This window comes from Triturus cristatus, chromosome 11, assembly GCF_964204655.1.
Source record: "Triturus cristatus chromosome 11, aTriCri1.1, whole genome shotgun sequence".
In the NCBI taxonomy this organism is placed as follows: Eukaryota; Metazoa; Chordata; class Amphibia; order Caudata; family Salamandridae; genus Triturus; species Triturus cristatus.
The window spans coordinates 812,388,321-812,407,937 of NC_140594.1; the positions used below are offsets into that span (position 1 = coordinate 812,388,321).

At 37.2% G+C, this 19,617-nt stretch overlaps 1 protein-coding gene across 1 annotated transcript in view; it reads left to right on the forward strand.

Annotated features, from left to right (window-relative positions):
- Positions 1 to 4,448: 4,448 nt before the first annotated feature.
- Positions 4,449 to 19,617, forward strand: part of RBP2 (retinol binding protein 2) — an 82,969-nt gene continuing 67,800 nt past the window's right edge. Inside the window, exon 1 of the mRNA XM_085634531.1 lies at positions 4,449 to 4,604. Coding sequence (XP_085490657.1) covers positions 4,532 to 4,604 — 73 coding nt within the window. The 5' untranslated portion in view covers positions 4,449 to 4,531. The remainder of the gene's footprint in view (positions 4,605 to 19,617) is intronic.

The following is a 19,617-nucleotide window of genomic DNA, read 5'->3' on the forward strand; positions in this document are numbered from 1 at the left end:
TACTCTGTTACTTATCTCCAGATTTCTAATGGATAGTAATCTATTTAGGCTTTGCCCATATTTGTGGTGCATAAAATGATTAATTTAGTTGCCCACCACATTCACTATGCCGCAGACCGTCTTCGCTGAATATTTACATGGCTCTGTATTAAAATCTCCTACCCACACAATGTTAAAATTATCCCGAATTCCTCTACCAATTTTGTTAAGCCCATTATCCAATAAGGCCATTACCGAGTGCATGTTCCCTCCAAAGTTATTATTGCAGAAGTTAATTAAAAGCCAATCCTGACCACAAAACCCCACAAATAACTGGAAAAGAAAGTATGGGCATGGCCTCTCAATTGTCTTTATTCTTTTTGGCAGGGTATTCGATATTAATGTCAGTAGGCCTTCTCTCACTCAGCCTAATTGGGATGGGATGGCTTCAGTTTGGAACAAATAGTAACCATCTACAAATATGTTGTCAATTGCCCAAGTATCCTGAAGGCATATTATGTCCTTACTCTGCCAAACGGCCAACCAGTCCGTATTGCCCACCTTCGCACTGATGCCGGCTACGTTCCAAGAAGAAGCTAACTTTAGCCATCCTTTGGAATCCCCTTCTGGGCTCTCTAGAGTGGTTGCTCTGTTTCTATGAGTTGTCCTAGTAGGCTCCACCCCAGTTTGGTGTATGTTAGCTATGGGTAGACAGTCACAAGATTCTAGATCTGACAGGGGGCAAATCTATTCGCTACTCCCAGGGCGAAACTCCTGAGTTGCCTGGAATTGTGTTATCAACAGAATGTCGTCTGGGTCTGCCAGGGTAAACTCTGCGAGGTATCGAACTACATAAGGAGATGGAGCTGTAGAAATAGTCCAGTGATAAGACAAAAATCTTAGTTCTTGCCATGATAATATGGCTAGCTAAACCACTGTTTTTTCCTGCCCCAATATAGGCGTGCGAGGTGAGCCAATGATGTGACTTGTCCATCAACTGCTCCTTTGATTTTTTCTGCCCCTCTCTCAATACCGGGATATTTGCAAGAACCAGGACTAACGGGGAAGTGGTAGGAGGGAGGTCTAGGGTTTGGTATCGCTGCCTCCTTCCATGGACTTTAAGGCCACCGCCTTATGTGATTCCCCCCTGTTGTGCACTTTTGGTTGCAAGTGTGCTCTTATTTGCACCATTTTCCCCCTTCAGCCACATACTCATGCTGTGCAGAGACTCGGGGGACTGGCGGAGGGAGATCAAGGGGAGTGGTATCTGCAGATGATATCAACAGTGATGGTGGGTTGGGCGCAAAACTGGTATTTCCCTCCCCTGGACCACACCCCCCTTCTTGCTGGACTTTTCCCATACTCAGTGCAGTGTAGCGACCCCCAGACCATTACTCTGCCCTATCCCCATTGGTCTATTTGACCCAAGGGAGACTATGCTTTCTCTATCCTTGTTAGTCTATGAATTAACGGATGATGTAGGAGGGTAACCATGTTTTCGAGTCTGAGCCATCCAACCTCTTCTTTCATTCCCAAGCGAAAGTTAGCAAAAGGTGACTGATTTGTACAGGGCCCTCCCTCTGTTGATGTTTTAAGTTTCTTGGGTTTTGAGTCTTTTGTCAGATTGGCTTTAAATTTTTCCCCACACCTTTTCCTCTTAACCACTGGTTCGATGTTTACTTCCAATTTAGAGAAGGGCTCGGATTCAGGGTCCTCACACAAGTAGCCATCACAACAGGGGTCTTAAGGTTCAATCGAGGCTGGGACGATCGGTTCAGCACAGTCTTCGGGTATAAGTACAGTTGAGCCGGTGCTCCGTCTGCCCTCTTCCAGAAAGAGACGACTTTCTGTGAGCTCTATTTCTTGAGAAAGGACATTTGCCGCCCTTGTTAAAAATGCATCCAGTGTATTCACTATCACCTCACCCTCGGCTTCACTTGTTGCCTTCCGCTTACCCATGATCTGGGGGACTCCATCCAGCAATGCATGGTAAATGGACTCCCTCGTTGTTCACCCGTTAGAGGGGCAGCCCAGCCCAGCCACCTCCGGGCTCCGATGGGCGTGGCACTCTTTAATGCGTGAATACTTGCGGGACCTTTTAGGAGTTGGAGTCTCCCCAGCGGCTTGCAGGCAGCTTCCCCCACAACTCAGCATAGTCTAGGCGGCAGGCAAACGAGCAGGCAAAAACACCGGGTTTGTGGCTCGCTTTAATGCGCTATTACTTGCAGGGGCTTTCGGGAGTTGGAGTCTCCCCATCGGCTTGCAGGCGGCTTCCCCCTCAACTCAGCAGAATCCAGGCGGCAGACAAATGAGCAGGCGACAACCCTTTTTTGGAAATCTATTTGGTCCAAATGTTCAACGATATTCCAATGCAATATACCACTATCAATTCGGAATGTTTTTCTTGGAACTGTGGCTGATTATTTTTATGCCCAATTTCTAAACCGTTGTTATTTGATCTTTTTATTTCACTCTCTTTTAAAGTTATGCTTACTTGTTTGAAAGATAATTCTAAACTATGTTCGTTAACATGGTGGAATCTTATTTGTGTTGAGCACAGAATATCTATTGTTTTCTCTTCACCGTTAGCTCAGAAAATTAAATCTGGTTAGCCTTCACTACTTTTTTGTCTTCCCACTCATCTTTATCCTAATTTCTATATCTCTCCCTTTTACCCTAATCTTTCTCTCTTTTATTTCTTTCCACTTTCTTTTTATTCTTTTTTCTCATTCTTCTCTCCCTTTTTTGTATAAAATATAAAATCGATTATAGTTAGATATGTATTCTGCTCAGCTCTTTACATTTTACTATTGATTACACTTCAAAGCTTTGTATTTTAAGAATATTGTTTTACCCACTAATCACTATACTAGGTATTTTGATACACAGTTCTTCCTCTTTTTGACGATTGTTATCTTTACTTTCCTTTTTGATTCTAAATAAAAAATATTTAACTAAAAAAATGTACTTCAGTGTGTTTAACTGCAGCACTTACTGTGAAATTACAAGGATTAACAACCCCACTACATATGGCATTATAAAAGGAAACGTAAATTAGTAGGTTTTCCCAATGTTTGTTTAAAAGAGCGTGACACACGTTCTGGCACACAACTACGCTAGGTGGCCAAAGTACCTGTGGAAGCATACATGCCAACACTCCCGATTCAGGCGTGAGACTACCGATTTGAAGGATAGTCTTCCGCCTCCCGATTCCTGCAAGCAAAAACCCGATTCCTCGGGGTTTCAGCTGACAGGGCTTGGTAATGTGTAACGTGCTAATTATTCCAAGCAATAGTCAGAATGGCGATGCAGGGGCTCTAGAAGGGGTGAAAAACCAACAAAGCCCCATTAACAACCGAATGGTCTTTTAAACGCCTGTGAAGTACTGGGGGGGGGGGGGGGCGGCTGTGTGTGTGCCCGGAAGCTGTTTCAACCCGGGCTGACGGGGGAGGGGGGGGGGGTGTATGCACTGACCGCAACCTGCCAGGCCAGTGCACAACTCTTGCAGCCCCCTCTTTCTCTGCCTGCCATTGCGCTCCATGCTTCTGAAAGGTGATAACAAAAAAACATGTGAATTTGCTTTCAAATGTCCGATCCTGCAGCAGCACACTTCCAAAGTCCATACATGCCAGAAACCCGATTGAAGGCCCCATTCTCCCGATTTTTTTTTTTTTTTTTTACATCTCCCACTTTGCTCTTCTGAAATGTTGGCATGTATGTGTGGAAGTTACATTTTTTCCAGGGGAAAACCCTGCAAAACCAACTTTTAGGTCGACAGATTACTGCAAATTGAATAAATCTGTTGTAGATACTTCCTTAGCAGATGACTTTGTTTGAGGGGAAATTTGCAGGGAGTAAAAAAAAATTCACTTCACGATCTGCAAACTCTCTTAATTTAGCGCTTCGGAAGTCGAATTGTAATTTGATCCACCACTACTGCATATCTCGAGGCTAGCTGGGGAGAGCGAATCTAAAAGAGAACATAATTTGAACCCAGAGTCCCCCACACATCACAAGATACATCTTGGATATAAAAGTCTGATCTGCAGCCTCGGGGACGTTTGCCCGTCACTGTGCTCATGGTTGTGGACATTTTTATGACCAAAGCGCACCACTTTTGCTGTCCCCAGTTAAACAATGAACTCATCGAGATTATTTTATAAATGCACTTTGATACTTGTAGTATATTCACTCTTCCTGGTTTGTTGTATATTGCATCAGAAGTACAGCCATGTGCTTTGCTTAAACGTCGCATGTTCACCGATATCAGTCCGTTATCAGTCCGAATTCACCTTACTCATTAAAAAACTGCGCTTGCTTTCATCCTCACCCTTTTGAACCTAATTAATAAAAAAGCAAAGTTACAAAGTTCTTCGCAGATTATCTCCCCGATTTGAGACTGTGCCTGTCTCTTATCATGAACGCGCGTGAACCTTGCCCCTCCCCAAAGGTATAAACGTGTCATGCGGTCCAACCGAACTCAGCGGCAGCTCCTCGCTTCAAGACTAGACCGCGGCACTAGCCTCCGAGCTGAGCTCACCCAGACACAACAATGCCTGCCGATTACAATGGGACCTGGGAAATGGAAACCAATGAGAACTTCGAAGGTTACATGAAGGCGCTAGGTGAGAAGAAAGCTTATGGGTCGAAATCATAGCTGGGATTCTGCTTTCGGGTTTTATTTCAAATTGTGGGGATCCCATGTTGTACCCATATTTGTGCAGAAGACCGGGCTGAATCGGCTTCGGCAGGTTTTGGGTCAGGGGATGGAACCTTAGCGGTGTTGGTACATTGTTCTCAGCCTTTGACCAAGAGATACATTGATCTGATCAGGACTCTGCTGTTGATAGTTCTATATAAGTACACAAAAGGAGTTGGGTGGTCTCAGCCTGAATCCTGGTGTATGCACGCTATGCTTGTATTGGTTTGGTTTTAGTGCAAATCTAATCCCATACATTTAAAATGTCAATAGGTAAAAAAAAAAATTTTTTGATCAGCAAGTATGTGTGTACGATGCACAATGCACACCATAACTCACGCCCTTGTCATGTTTTGCTCTTTGTAGACAGCCTTTTTTGTAATCTGCATGCCGTCTGCCAAGGCATGTTCTAAGCACTGCAGGGTGCTCTGCATTGTGCATCGCTCACCATAACTGACACATTTCAGGTATTTTGGGGGTTTGTGTTTGCTAAACTATAACTGACCTTTAACTGTTTGTTTGGCTCACAAGTTTTCATATTTTTTTTTATGATACACCACATTCACCTGTAATGTGCCCATTCTGGGCTGTGCAGAGCATTTGGCAGGGAGCAGCAGGATTGGTTACAGGGCCTGCCTTGCACTGGATTTAATTTGATAGCTTCCAAATTTCATACAGATTTATCGAACTGCACCAAAGTTATTTGTGATTGCATTTTATTTCCCCCCTCATTTATCTTTGCCCCCTACAGATCTGCTCTAAACCTAACCCAATCAATAGAAGCTAAAAAAGTTAAATAGCTGACATCTTTTGTGCGGCTTCATCGAACAGTGCCAAACGTGTTAGCGCATGCACATTTCTTTGTTGTCTTGAATTCTGCACCTCTCACCTCGAGGGATCTGCTTGAAACTGAACAAACATGAGTAGGCCAAACATGCTCAGTCTCTACCAAATTTCAAGCAGATTTGTCAAACTGTGCCAAATTTATTAGTGAAAAAAAAATATTTTGACCTTCTTCTTCAACACCCCCTCATCAAATGGGTCTAGACAAAAACTAAAATGCCTGTTTTGAGTATACCATGCTAAGTGCTTGCAAACACTTGATGCTGATTCAAACGATGCTCAAGTTACCAATAGAAAAAACAATCCTTTCAAGGTTCTGCCAGATTTTGTGCAGATTCAACACACAGTGCCAATGTTGTTAGCAAACAAACCATTTTGCCTCCCCCTTTAAATTCAGCCCTCTCAATGGCTCTGCAGAAACGTAGAAGAGATGGTTAAATATGCTCAGTTTCAGCAAAAAGTTGTGCAGGTCCATCAAACAGTGCCTCATTTATTAGTGAATCAAATTGTTTTTTTCCCTTCCTCTTTAACTTTGAACACCCCCTATACCCCCCATTGGAACATAACTAAACCTGAGATACCTGTACTGGATTTAACTAGCCACATTTGATGCAGATTCAAACACTCCCAAAGTTCTAAGCAAATTAATATTTTATTAACCAACCCTCTAACTTTGCCCATCCCGATGGATTGTCATAAAACGTGACATATGCACAACAAAGGACCTGTCTCTGGCGTCAAACTGGATTTCTACTTTTCTAAGCGCGAAGACTGATAGATGTTTTCTATTCTACTTGTAAGCTATAGGTGCAGTACGATATCCTGTAGCTAATAATACTAAAAATAGTAATGTAAACAATTCTATGGTCTCGAGCTCAGCCAATACTTGTGAACTAAGTGACTTTAATAAAGGTACCCCTAGAAGCCTATGTGGCCCCCCCTATATATGTAGAGAAGGAAGGAAAGGCGGAACAAGAGAAAGCTTAAACAATAAGACCTTCCACCCCCAATGCTTGTTATCTATTTCGATGCCACAGAGGAGAAATATAGATAAAGTGAAAAAAGTGAAAAAAATGAAAAAAAATGAAAAAATGAGGGCGGCAATACCTCACGGACGTAACCCCCACGAGGTGTAAGCGGACAGGTACTCGTCCGTTACCTCACTTTATCATCATTGGTTACTGCCGTCCCCAGTGAAAAACACAAAAGTGACACAACAGGTATGGCGTTTGTCTCTAATGCCTATTGTGGAAAAAACTAATAACTTAACTTTGTGAGTGTGCAACCAAAAACAATGAGTGTCGACCCTAAGACTAGGGAAGGTGAGTCTGATCAGGACCCAACTATTCCCAATTTTTGGTTGCACACTCACAAAGTTAAGTTATTAGTTTTTTCCACAATAGGCATTAGAGACAAACGCCATACCTGTTGTGTCACTTTTGTGTTTTTCACTGGGGACGGCAGTAACCAATGATGATAAAGTGAGGTAACGGACGAGTACCTGTCCGCTTACACCTCGTGGGGGTTACGTCCGTGAGGTATTGCCGCCCTCATTTTTTTCATTTTTTTCATTCATTTCATTTTTTTCATTTCATTCATTTTTTTCATTCATTTTTTTCATTTTTTTCACTTTTTTCACTTTATCTATATTTCTCCTCTGTGGCATCGAAATAGATAACAAGCATTGGGGGTGGAAGGTCTTATTGTTTAAGCTTTCTCTTGTTCCGCCTTTCCTTCCTTCTCTACATATATAGGGGGGGCCACATAGGCTTCTAGGGGTACCTTTATTAAAGTCACTTAGTTCACAAGTATTGGCTGAGCTCGAGACCATAGAATTGTTTACATTACTATTTTTAGTATTATTAGCTACAGGATATCGTACTGCACCTATAGCTTACAAGTAGAATAGAAAACATCTATCAGTCTTCGCGCTTAGAAAAGTAGAAATCCAGTTTGACGCCAGAGACAGGTCCTTTGTTGTGCATTTGTTATTGAGTGGGGGGCGACCTGTCTCTGAGACCCCCTTAGCTCCTTTGTGTATAAAACGTGACATACCAATAGAAAACGAATCCTTCTAAGCTCTGCCAAATTTTGGCTAGATTCATCACACACAGTGCAAATTTGAACAAACATATGTTTACTCCCCGCCTCTTTGTAACTGTCCTCCCTTGATGGTGCTGCATGAATTTGATAACAAAAACAAGAGTAAATTCAACAGGCTAAGTGTCTGCAAAATTTCATGCATATTCATCAAATGATGCTAAAGGTATAAATAAGCAAATCAAAAAATGACTTTTCAACTGACAGGATATACAAAAGTCTTAACCCTTTCAAGCCCACCCATCCACATTTTAAACGCTACTAGTTCACACATAAGTAAGGGATTTACACCAAATGAACAAAAGGATGGTTTCTGAGTAAAGTTGCACTTGCATGCCAAGTTTGGTGTCAATCTGTGGAGTAGGTTTGCCTATAGTTGTTAGATATATTTCCTATAGAAGCTAAATTGGGAAAACACTTCTTCAACTATGCTCACCAATGCATATGTATATGTGTTGTGATGCATGAGTGGACATGCATCGTAATGGCCCGGCAGCCATTTTAATGAATTTTACTGTTCTGACTTGGCCAACTGCCATTTAAGACAGTAATTTAAAAGTAAAGAAAGAGTGCAGCAGCACAAAAAAGAGCAAGTGGCCCAGTAGCACTTTGTAGCTGTCAAGTATTTGTTAAAAACACTAAGAACATGGAAGGTGGGATGAGGAGTAGGACAGGGTGCACCAGGGAGCAATAGATGAGCAGGAGTAAGGGTGGGCAGTGAATAGAGAGCACATGGGGAACTGGTGTACTGGGATGTCAGGAAGAACCAGTGGATGGGTGAGAGACCAAGGAAACACATGCACTCTCCTCAAGTCAGAAGTGGAAGGCTACACCTCATTCAATCATAACACTGTGATAGTGAAATGCTCCCGGATGGGACAAGCACACACATACGAAAGAAAGCCATCAAATCAAGAGCAGAGACTTTAGATAGACAACGATATCATCCGGTACTGAGCAGAAGGTCAATCCAAAGCCCACTCCAAGTATACAGTATGTATTGTAAACAACAGGTCTGTGACAGACAGCTAAGGCAGTTTGTGGAAATAGACCTAAAAAGGACAACGCATAGAGCAGGTAAAAAGCAGAAATACAGAAAAAAGTGAGAGAAGAAATAGGGGTGGAAAGATGCTCCCTCAAACAAAAAAAAAATCATTTGCAAATCCGATCGGTCTGGCATTTATCTGAAAGTGTTGCACACAAGTGGGGCTGCTCCTAGAAAAGTGACCTACAGATGCTTAAACTTGCATAGTGAGTGTAGACAGCTCACAAAAAGTGAAGGACTGGCCTCACACACCACCTGGTGTCATGCTTCATCATTGGCCGTCCTCGCCCTCTAAAACCTTGGTTTGATAGACGGCGGGCATACACCTGACGACAGGGATCCACTTCTAAACTAAGTGGGGGCTCGTGAGTGGTGAATGTGATTTAAAAATCATTACATGTGTCAAATCAATTTTTAATAAGGAGTGCAACTGTATGGTATTAAAAAGGTGTACGGTGATTTAGGGAAATTATCATCCCATCACCGCGATATATAAGGTCAATATGTTTTTGCCTGATGTCCCATAGGGGTACGTGGCATTCTTCAGGACCTGTTGTAAAGTGGGCTCCGTCTTTACCACCTGGTGATAAAGATAAACCACTTGATGGGGTGTCAGATATCACTCCGCACTGTGAGGGGGCTCCAAGTTTAGCCCAAGAATCTTAAGATACGTTCTCCATGGGAGGGGTGGGGGAAGGCCCCTCTAGTTACACTTTTGTCAAGGTGCACCTTCCGCTGTAAAACCTAGCTGCGTCTGTCTCTCCTCCCCGATCGACGAAGTACATATCCTACCTTTTACTTACACAGCACCCTGCCCTTCGGGCTACCTAGGGCCTATCTTAGGGATGACTTGTGTGTAGTAAAAGGGGAGGTTAAGGCAGAGCGTATCTAGAGCTTGTGGCGCCCGGGGCTATCCCTCAGATTGCCGCCCCGGGGGGGGGGGGGTGCTGGGGAAAAAGGACTGCGAGCACTTGAAAGAGGTCCGAGAGACACGTAGTATCGCCGCTAATAGTTACCTCGATCATGCAAGTTACGTGTATATACATGACACGGTCCAAGGCTACACAGTTAAATACACCGGTGACATCAGGCGTTAGACTAACACATTTCAGTGTGGTGCTCCGCATCACCTCACTGAAATGCATAGTCACACATTTGATTCCACTCTCTCTGCTGTCACACAAAGCGCTATTCCAGTACACTACTGGCCACTCCAGGCTGCTAGCTTGCGTGAGTGCCTGTGTGGCTGGCCTGCGCCGGGGCTGCTCCCTCAGATGTCACTTGCCGGCCTGGGCGCGCGCTGCCAGTACCACACAGCACAGCAGTGAGGCTGCTACAATGTATTCTTTTTTAAAAGCCGTAGTGCATTCCCGTCCGGCGCTGCGCCACTATCATAGCCTGACCTCACGACCCGGCCGACTAAGGCAGTTAATTAACGCAACGTTCTGCTGCCACCTGTGGCGCAAGCGGGGGTGGCTGTGTAGGCAGTCGAGTGGAACTGCGGCAAATGGCAGTGCTACTTGCACCGCCACGGTTAAATTTTTTAAACGCACATGATTTTTCTCGCGCAAATGGGAGCCAACCCACGGACCACGGTGGCTGCTGGAGCCCGGAGCAGCAGTCACAGCACTGACTGTGTTCAGCTGCTGCTGTTTGGTGAGCCTGAATCTATAGAATCAAGCCCGAGCACCGTGTTTGCCGCGGGATGATTCGTTGCGGCCACTCCACTGCCAGGGCTGTAGGTGGCCCAAAAACCGAAATGTCCGGGCTGGCCCACCCTCCGCCTTGCTGCAAATAAAAGTAAGTGAGACTGTGAATGAGAGCGCACTAATCATGTCACTGATTGTTATTAAAACTGCTTTATAAATTTAGCGCGCAGTCTGCATCAGCTGCCTGCCCTTCTGTGATACACTGAAGTTCTCTGCAGTCACACACAGTGAGACAGCGAGAGTCTCTTTCTGTCTGGACTCAGGTCACACATTGTGTAGTTCAGGGACGAGCCACGCGAAAACTTACTTTCTGAAATATTACAGCACTTGCTGCGCTGTAGTGCCTTAGCCTGAGGCTTGCCCAATCAATGCAGCCCAGTAGTGCTGCTGTCGAGTCAGTCAGCGGGTAGTACTGACTCTGTGTGCTGACAGCTAGACTCTTAAAACTTACTATACTTAGGCAGCTGAGTTGAGAGCTCATCTGTGCCTCTGACTGCAGGGCTGGAGCCAGAATGTGGCACACCGACCGTAACCACTTCATGTTAATAATTTGGTTGAGAGCACTACATCGAGCTGGCTGCCGGTTGTGAGCTATGTGACATGACTGTATGGCTTAGCCCGAGGCTTGCCCAATGGTCATTGTCCCCGACTAGTCAGCTGACTGTGTTGACCAACTTGTAATTTTAATTAGGCACTGCAGCTGTGAAGGCAGAGAGATCCGTGCTGTTGAGGGCTCACATCCTGTGCTGCGTCGCACTTGGGACAGAGTGGCCTGGAGTCCACTGAGTGATGCTCTGCAGCATCTGATTTGATTGATTGCCATTAGGAGGATCCAGGGGGCCAGTAGGCAAAGGCAGGAATCAATGTTATTGTTTTTCTGCCAGTCTGCCCTGATGCGAATCACTGACACAATATCGAAAGACAAAAAATCGACCTACAAATATATCGATACAAAATAATCGATCACATTATTATCGACATCATATACTTATTTAAAACATTACAAAAATATCGAACACACAATTTCGAACTACATAAATATAGGTACACAAAATATCGGCAACACAAATATCGAAATCCTAAAATATCGATGCTCAATAATATACATATACTTCATAACAAAATATCGTAAACTAAAATATCGACCACTAAAATATCTCCATTTTACTAATATCGACTATATAACATTTAATGAAAACCTAAAATCAAACTACATAAACACCAAATAATGTCTTTTATCTCTACACAAAATTATTATTAAACAATTATATATTTACTACATTTAAAAATGGATTTAAATAATTAACTCTTTACTAAAACATTATTAACAACATTCCTACATTAAACAACTATATTATTAAATTATACTTTATCAATTCATGCATCCAATACATAATATAATGTTTAGAAAAATACATATAGAATAATACACCACAAAACCACTAATTAGCGTTTTCCTTATTAGGAAACTAACTACCAGAAAAAAAAAAAAAAAATTCGAACTAACCAATAAAAACACTCCGAATTCAAACTGACCAATAAAACACATATTACAACATCCAAAGCACTATAAAAAGAAGTTCAACTTCATTCACAGTCCAAAACCAAAAAAACGAAATTGAATGAAGAGGAAAATCGACTGGATTGCAACTACAGATATAAGAAAATCAACATACAGGAAATGTTTAAAACTATCAAAAGTAAGTTAACTATATTATTCTCATGAAGACTCAAATAGAATAAATTGTAATTACAATATACATACACTATAAATAAATTAATGTCTTCTTTCTATTTCATGTTTTCACTACAGGAAACTCCAAAAGAAACTAAGAAAATACAGAACAGCACCAAAAAAGATACAACTAAAAAGTAAGTATTTCACAACCAAAAATCAACTAATAGATTAAAATACCACCCTAATTAAATCCCAATTGCAAATCCCCTAACCATTCCCTATAAAAATATAGAAACAATTATTACAACACATTTCCTTTTCTTTTCCAGACAAAGAAAATACTAGAGGAAAATCCCACAAATAAAGAATCAGGAGCATTCTACTCAAACACATCAAAACCAACGTTGTAAGTATATAGTAACTAAATCTTGTTTTTTTCTACTGAAAATTAATATAACATCATATATAATAACTATAATATATATTTTTCATAGATAAAGCTACATCAAAATGACTGAAGGAGCTGAATTCATAACAAGCCAGAAGGGAAAAATGTTACTATGCTATATGGGGTACACTTACACACAGGAAAAAGTGTATGGTTTAAAAGTTAACTGGAAATGCACTAAATACTACTCTAATAAGTGCTATGGGCGTGCTACAACACGACAAACAACAGTACTATACACTAGAGAACATAACCACCCACCAAACATTACTGAAATCGAAGTCAGATCTGCTTTAGAAACTATAAAGGAAGCTAGCACAAGTTCTCAAAAACCTACCAGTGTAATTTTAAAAGAGCAGCTTCCCAAAATTCCTAAAACTGCTACTACACAAATGCCATCTGTAACTTCACTCAAAAGAACTATTGCACGTACTAAAAAAACCACTACTACTTCAACCCCAATTCCTCACACATACAGTGAAGTTATTCTAAGTCCAGAACAAAGTATAACTTTCAACAAAGAACCATTTGTCATTTTTGATAATAAAAACAATGACAAAAGAATAATAATATTTGGAACAGCTAAAAATCTCTGTAAACTACAAGAATCACATAACTGGATGATGGATGGGACTTTTACCATATGTCCCAAACCATTTTTCCAACTATATACAATACATGTCATATATCACAATTGCAATATACCATTAATTTACACATTATTACCAAACAAACATAACTCCACATACACTGAACTATTAAATATAATAAAACAAAAAACAAATGACTTTTCCCCACAAAAAATAATCCTAGATTTTGAACATGCAATGATTAATTCTATATTAAAAACACACCCCCATACCTCCATACAAGGCTGTTACTATCATTTTAATCAATGCCTATGGAGACACATGCAAAAATCAGCCCTAAGCATTGAATATGCAACTAATTCATCTTTTGCATATCAAATAAAAAAACTCATAGCACTAGCTTATGTACCTGACACAGACGTAACAGAACATTACAACATTTTAATAGACAGCGCCTTCTACAAACAAAATGAAGAAAAACTAAGTTCACTATTGGACTATTTCGAAGATACATGGGTCGGCAGACTACATAGATCTGGCCACAGAAGAAACCCTAAATTCTTAATTCCCTGGTGGAACGTATACAGAAGCACCTTAAATGGAGAATCCAAAACTAATAACGCAGTTGAAGGATGGCATAACGCCTTCCTACAATCAACAGGCAGAACAAAACCAACACTAGAAAGATTTATATCATGCCTACAAAAAGAACAGAGTTATCAAGAGTTCCGAATGGAACAATCCATAACTCAGCTAACTCCAAAAACCTCAAAACAAACTAAACAAATGTATAAATATCTAGAGCAACAAGTAAAATTGTACCCTACTACCAAAGGCCTAGAATACCTAAACATCATAGCTAAAACACTTCTTTAAAGTACAAATACAAATAAATGACTAATTACCCATTTTCAATAATATCAAACACATAAAATATATGTATCTTATTACAAAAATAATTACTGTGTGTAACATATTTATACATATTGTCAAAAATATATTAACACACATTAATAATATTTGTAATAAAATAAAAATGAACAATAATATTAAACAATACCCACCCACAAGAAATAATAATAAATTAACTTACCACGTTTATTCCAAAGTCTGAAAAATCCATTTCCTGCTTACACAATCCAAACATTAAAAAAATGGTTCCCAAAAAAAAATGCAAAAATACAACTGGCGATTAAATCCATAAGCCATTCACCAAATATCCTTCGAAAATCCATGAAAAACCCGAAAATAGCTAAAAATATTAAAAAACGATCCATGAAAACCGAAACATTTAAAGTAGTGTAAAAACCATATTGTTCAATAAAACGAACACACACTTCTTTAAAAAAAAAAAAGAGTCCATCCGAAACGAATAACCTAGAAAAGAAATAGTAAAAACAAAGCAACTGACATTCCCACCCACATAAAACAACACATAAACACGTACTAACAATAATACTAGATTTAAAACACTTCTAAATATACATTAAACACCTTAAACCTAACTTTCGAAACATGCCTACACATCGTTAAAAACACGTAAAAACACAACACGCAACTCTAACACATAACATTTCCAAATATAACTAATATATGTACAGCTACACTAAACATTATCTAACTAGGCTCAAAAGTAAATTTAAAACCATCTAAAACACATAAAACAAACCTTACCTTTCACGACGCGAAGTAACTCCCAACCGCGAGCTTCCCTTCAAACCAAATGACCCAAAACAACATTACCCGGTTACAAAATAGAGTGTCCAAAACATAATAAAACATTTAACTATACTAAAAAGCCCTAAATAAATCAGGTAAAACAGTAAATTCACACACAAATATTTTATATTATTTAGTAAAAATATACCTATTTTTTTAATTTACCTACAAATTGTCAACAAATGTTCCTAATTTGTAAAATTATATTAATAAATATTTTAAAATTTAAAATATTTATTATTATAATTTCTAAAAAGATAATACTACAGAACAATGTATGAAAAATTGTTAAATTTTTTTTTGCATAAATGCTAAAATTTTATTTATGTTAAAAAGATGTTTGTTTCGAAAACATTGTAAAAATAATTAATATTAATATTTTACATATTAATATTAATAAAAAAGGTATAACATGTTTGTACTACAAATATTAAAATGTTTATATATGAAAATATTTGTTAAAAGTTTTGTATAAAGATTTACAAAACCTATTGCTATGTTAATTTTAATTTAAAACACTACATTGTACAACATTATTAATAATCTTTATAATTTACTTAAAAATGTTTGAAAATATACTTAATGTACATAAAATTTGTTCTGACCTATATTCAATATGTTTGAATGTAATTACAATGTAAATAATACTATTTCTGAATGATCTTACTCAAATGAATAAACAATAACAAATTTAAAAAACTACAATAAAAACCATGTTCTTGTCTTATGAATTGTGTTTCTCTGATTATTAATATTAATCTTCTATTATGAATATTTAACATATAGAATAATTATTTTATAAAAAATTACAAATCAATCAATATTATAAAATTACAGAATGCCATTACCCATTATTCCAATACAAAATATTCATATATTTTTCCTAATAATAATATTAAATATTCCAAACATATCAAATTAAAAGGTTACATGTATATATTATCCTAAACTATAAATATAGAATTAATTACTACAAATCCAATATATAAACATACAATACAAATAATATTCACTTAAATATATTTTTATAACTACTATATCAATGTAATTTAATTAAATTAAATACCAGACAGATTAGAGTAGTTGCTGGACACTGACCATAAACAATTTACTATTCCCACTCCACTCTATAATAAATAAAAGTAGATGCTTGACACTGACCATAAATAATTTACTATTCCCACTCCAGTCTATAATAAATTAGAGTAGGTGCTGGACACTAACCATAAATAATTTACTATTCCCACTCCAGTATATAAAAAATTAGAGTAGGTGCTGGACAGTGACCATAAATAATTTACTATTCCCACTCCAGTCTATAATAAATTAGAGTAGGTGCTGGACACTAACCATAAATAATTTACTATTCCCACTCCAGTCTATAATAAATTAGAGTAGGTGCTGGACACTGACCATAAATAATTTACTATTCCCACTCCAGTCTATAAAAAATTAGAGTAGGTGCTGGACAGTGACCATCAATAATTTACTATTCCCACTCCAGTCTATAATAAAATAGAGTAGGTGCTGGACACTAACCATAAAAAATTTACTATTCCCACTCCAGTCTATAATAAATTAGAGTATGTGCTGGACACTGACCATAAATAATTTACTATTCCCACTCCAGTCTATAAAAAATTAGAGTAGGTGCTGGACAGTGACCATAAATAATTTACTATTCCCACTCCAGTCTATAATAAATTAGAGTAGGTGCTGGACACTGACCATAACTAATTTACTATTCCCACTCCAGTCTATAATAAATTAGAGTAGGTGCTGGACAGTGACCATAAATAATTTACTATTCCCACTCCAGTCTATAAAAAATTACAGTAGGTGCTGGACAGTGACCATAAATAATTTACTATTCCCACTCCAGTCTATAATAAATTAGAGTAGGTGCTGGACAGTGACCATAAATAATTTACTATTCCCACTCCAGTCTATAAAAAATTACAGTAGGTGCTGGACAGTGACCATAAATAATTTACTATTCCCACTCCAGTCTATAATAAATTAGAGTAGGTGCTGGACAGTGACCATAAATAATTTACTATTCCCACTCCAGTCTATAAAAAATTACAGTAGGTGCTGGACAGTGACCATAAATAATTTACTATTCCCACTCCAGTCTATAATAAATTAGAGTAGGTGCTGGACACTAACCATAACTAATTTACTATTCCCACTCCAGTCTATAATAAATTAGAGTAGGTGCTGTACACTGACCATAACTAATTTACTATTCCCACTCCAGTCTATAATAAATTAGAGTATGTGCTGGACACTGACCATAATTAATTTACTATTCCCACTCCAGTCTATAATAAATTAGAGTAGGTGCTGGACACTAACCATAAAAAATTTACTATTCCCACTCCAGTCTACAATAAATTAGAGTATGTGCTGGACACTGACCATAACTAATTTACTATTCCCACTCCAGTCTATAATAAATTAGAGTAGGTGCTGGACACTGACCATAAATAATTTACTATTCCCACTCCAGTCTATAATACATTTGAGTAGGTGCTGGACAGTGACCATAAATAATTTACTATTCCCACTCCAGTCTATAAAAAATTACAGTAGGTGCTGGACAGTGACCATAAATAATTTACTATTCCCACTCCAATCTATATTGAATTAGGATTACTATATATGTTAGATTTTTTCAAACAATTACTAATTTGTAAACACTACCCACCCTTATCCCCTATAAATCCTACATCACTCTTATTAAATGAATTATCTTCTTAAAATTGTTAAATGTTAATTAAAATAACATTTCTAAATGGAAATAATTTTTTATGAATAATAAAATTTTGATATATTTATAAAACACTCCCCACCCTTATCCCCTATAACCCCAAAATACCACTTATGAAATTTTTTTTATTATTAAAAATATTAAAATTTACTTTTATTAAGAAATTAGAACTTTGCATTATATTTTTCAAAAATAAAATATTACATATATTTTGAATGCACTCCCCACCCTTATCCCCTATAACCCCCAATTCCCACTTATGAAATTTATTGTATTAGTAATTTATTTAATTTTAATTTTTAAACTCAAAAATTAAATTTCTATTTTTTTTTTATAAAATATTAAATATTTCTCAAAAACACTCCCCACCCTTATCCCCTATAACCCCAAAATCCCACTTATTAAATGTATTTTATTAGTAAAATGTTTAATTGTAAATTTTAATACAAAATTTTAAATGTAAATTTTTTTGAATTCAATATTAAATAATAAATATATATCTAAAACACTCCCCAGCCTTATCCCCTTTAACCCCAAAATCCCACGTATTACATTTATTTTCTTATTACAATTTTCACATGTAAAATTTTAAAACTAATTTGAAATGTTTTTATTTCTAAATATAATATTTCAAAATTTATATCATAAATTATTAAATTTTATTACTAAAATTTTTAATTTTAAATTTTCATACCAAATTTGAAATTTTTTTTTTTAATTAAATATTAAATATTAAATATATATCTAATACACTCCCCACCCTTATCCCCTATAACCCCAAAATCCCACTGATTACATTTATTTTATTATTACAATTTTCACATTTAAAATTTAAAAACACATTTGAATTTTTTTATTTTTTTTTAAATATAATATTTCTAAATTTATATCCTAAAATATTAAATTTAATATTTATTTCCAAAACACTCCCCACCCTTAACCCCTATATACACAACATCCCACTAACAATATTTTTTTTCATTATTAAAATTTAAATATTACTATTTTGTTCAAAATTTAAATTCAAATTATACAAATATTTATTAAAATATTTTATTTCTAATATATATTTTTAAAACACTCCCCACCCTTATCCCCTATAAACCCAACATCCCGCTCCTAAAATTATATATCCAAATTTAAAAAATTATATTAATAATAGTTAAATAATTATATCCTAAAATATTAAATATAATATTTATTTCCAAAATACTCCCCACCCTTAACCCCTATATACACAACATCCCACTAAAAATTTTTTTTTTCACAATTAAATTTTAAATAATTGAATTTTGTTCAAAATTTAAATTTAAATTCTACAAAAATTTATTAAAATATTTTATTTCAAATATATTTTTTTAAAACACTCCCCACCCTTATCCCCTATAAACCCAACATCCCGCTCCTAAAATTATATATCAAAATTTAAAAAATTATATTAATAGAAAGAAAATTGTTATTTTTAATACACTTAAATAAACATTTGCTGACACTTCTAAACAATAATTTTTTACAAATCACAAAGTGACTTAATACTATACTTTTTCGATATTTTTACTACACGATATTATGTCTTTCGATATACTATACCTCGATATTTTACTACACATCACAATCTCGACATTTTTTACATCGATATTGTTGACAGAGATATATTGTTCCATCGATATTTTGACTTCGATATTTCTGTATATCGATATTACATTTCCGATATTTTGTCTACTCACCCCCTGCAACACTACTAGGAGACTGACAAAAGAATGTTGTTGGGGCCTCAAATACTGTTTGGGCTGGGTCCCACGTGGGACAGAGAGGCCCTGGAGTCCACACAGTCGCTGTGATGCTCTGCAGTTTTCAGAACATCTAAGAGTTTCTTGTTTCTCAAATGGGTGTAATTTCTGATATTTGTATGTTTCCCTCATCTTCAGTGCTTGATTTTGCTTGTGAGAAAGTATCACTCATAGTCGTTGAAATGTCAATCATAATTACACTGAAGTTATGAGAAAATGTCACACATCTGAAACCTTGGCAGCT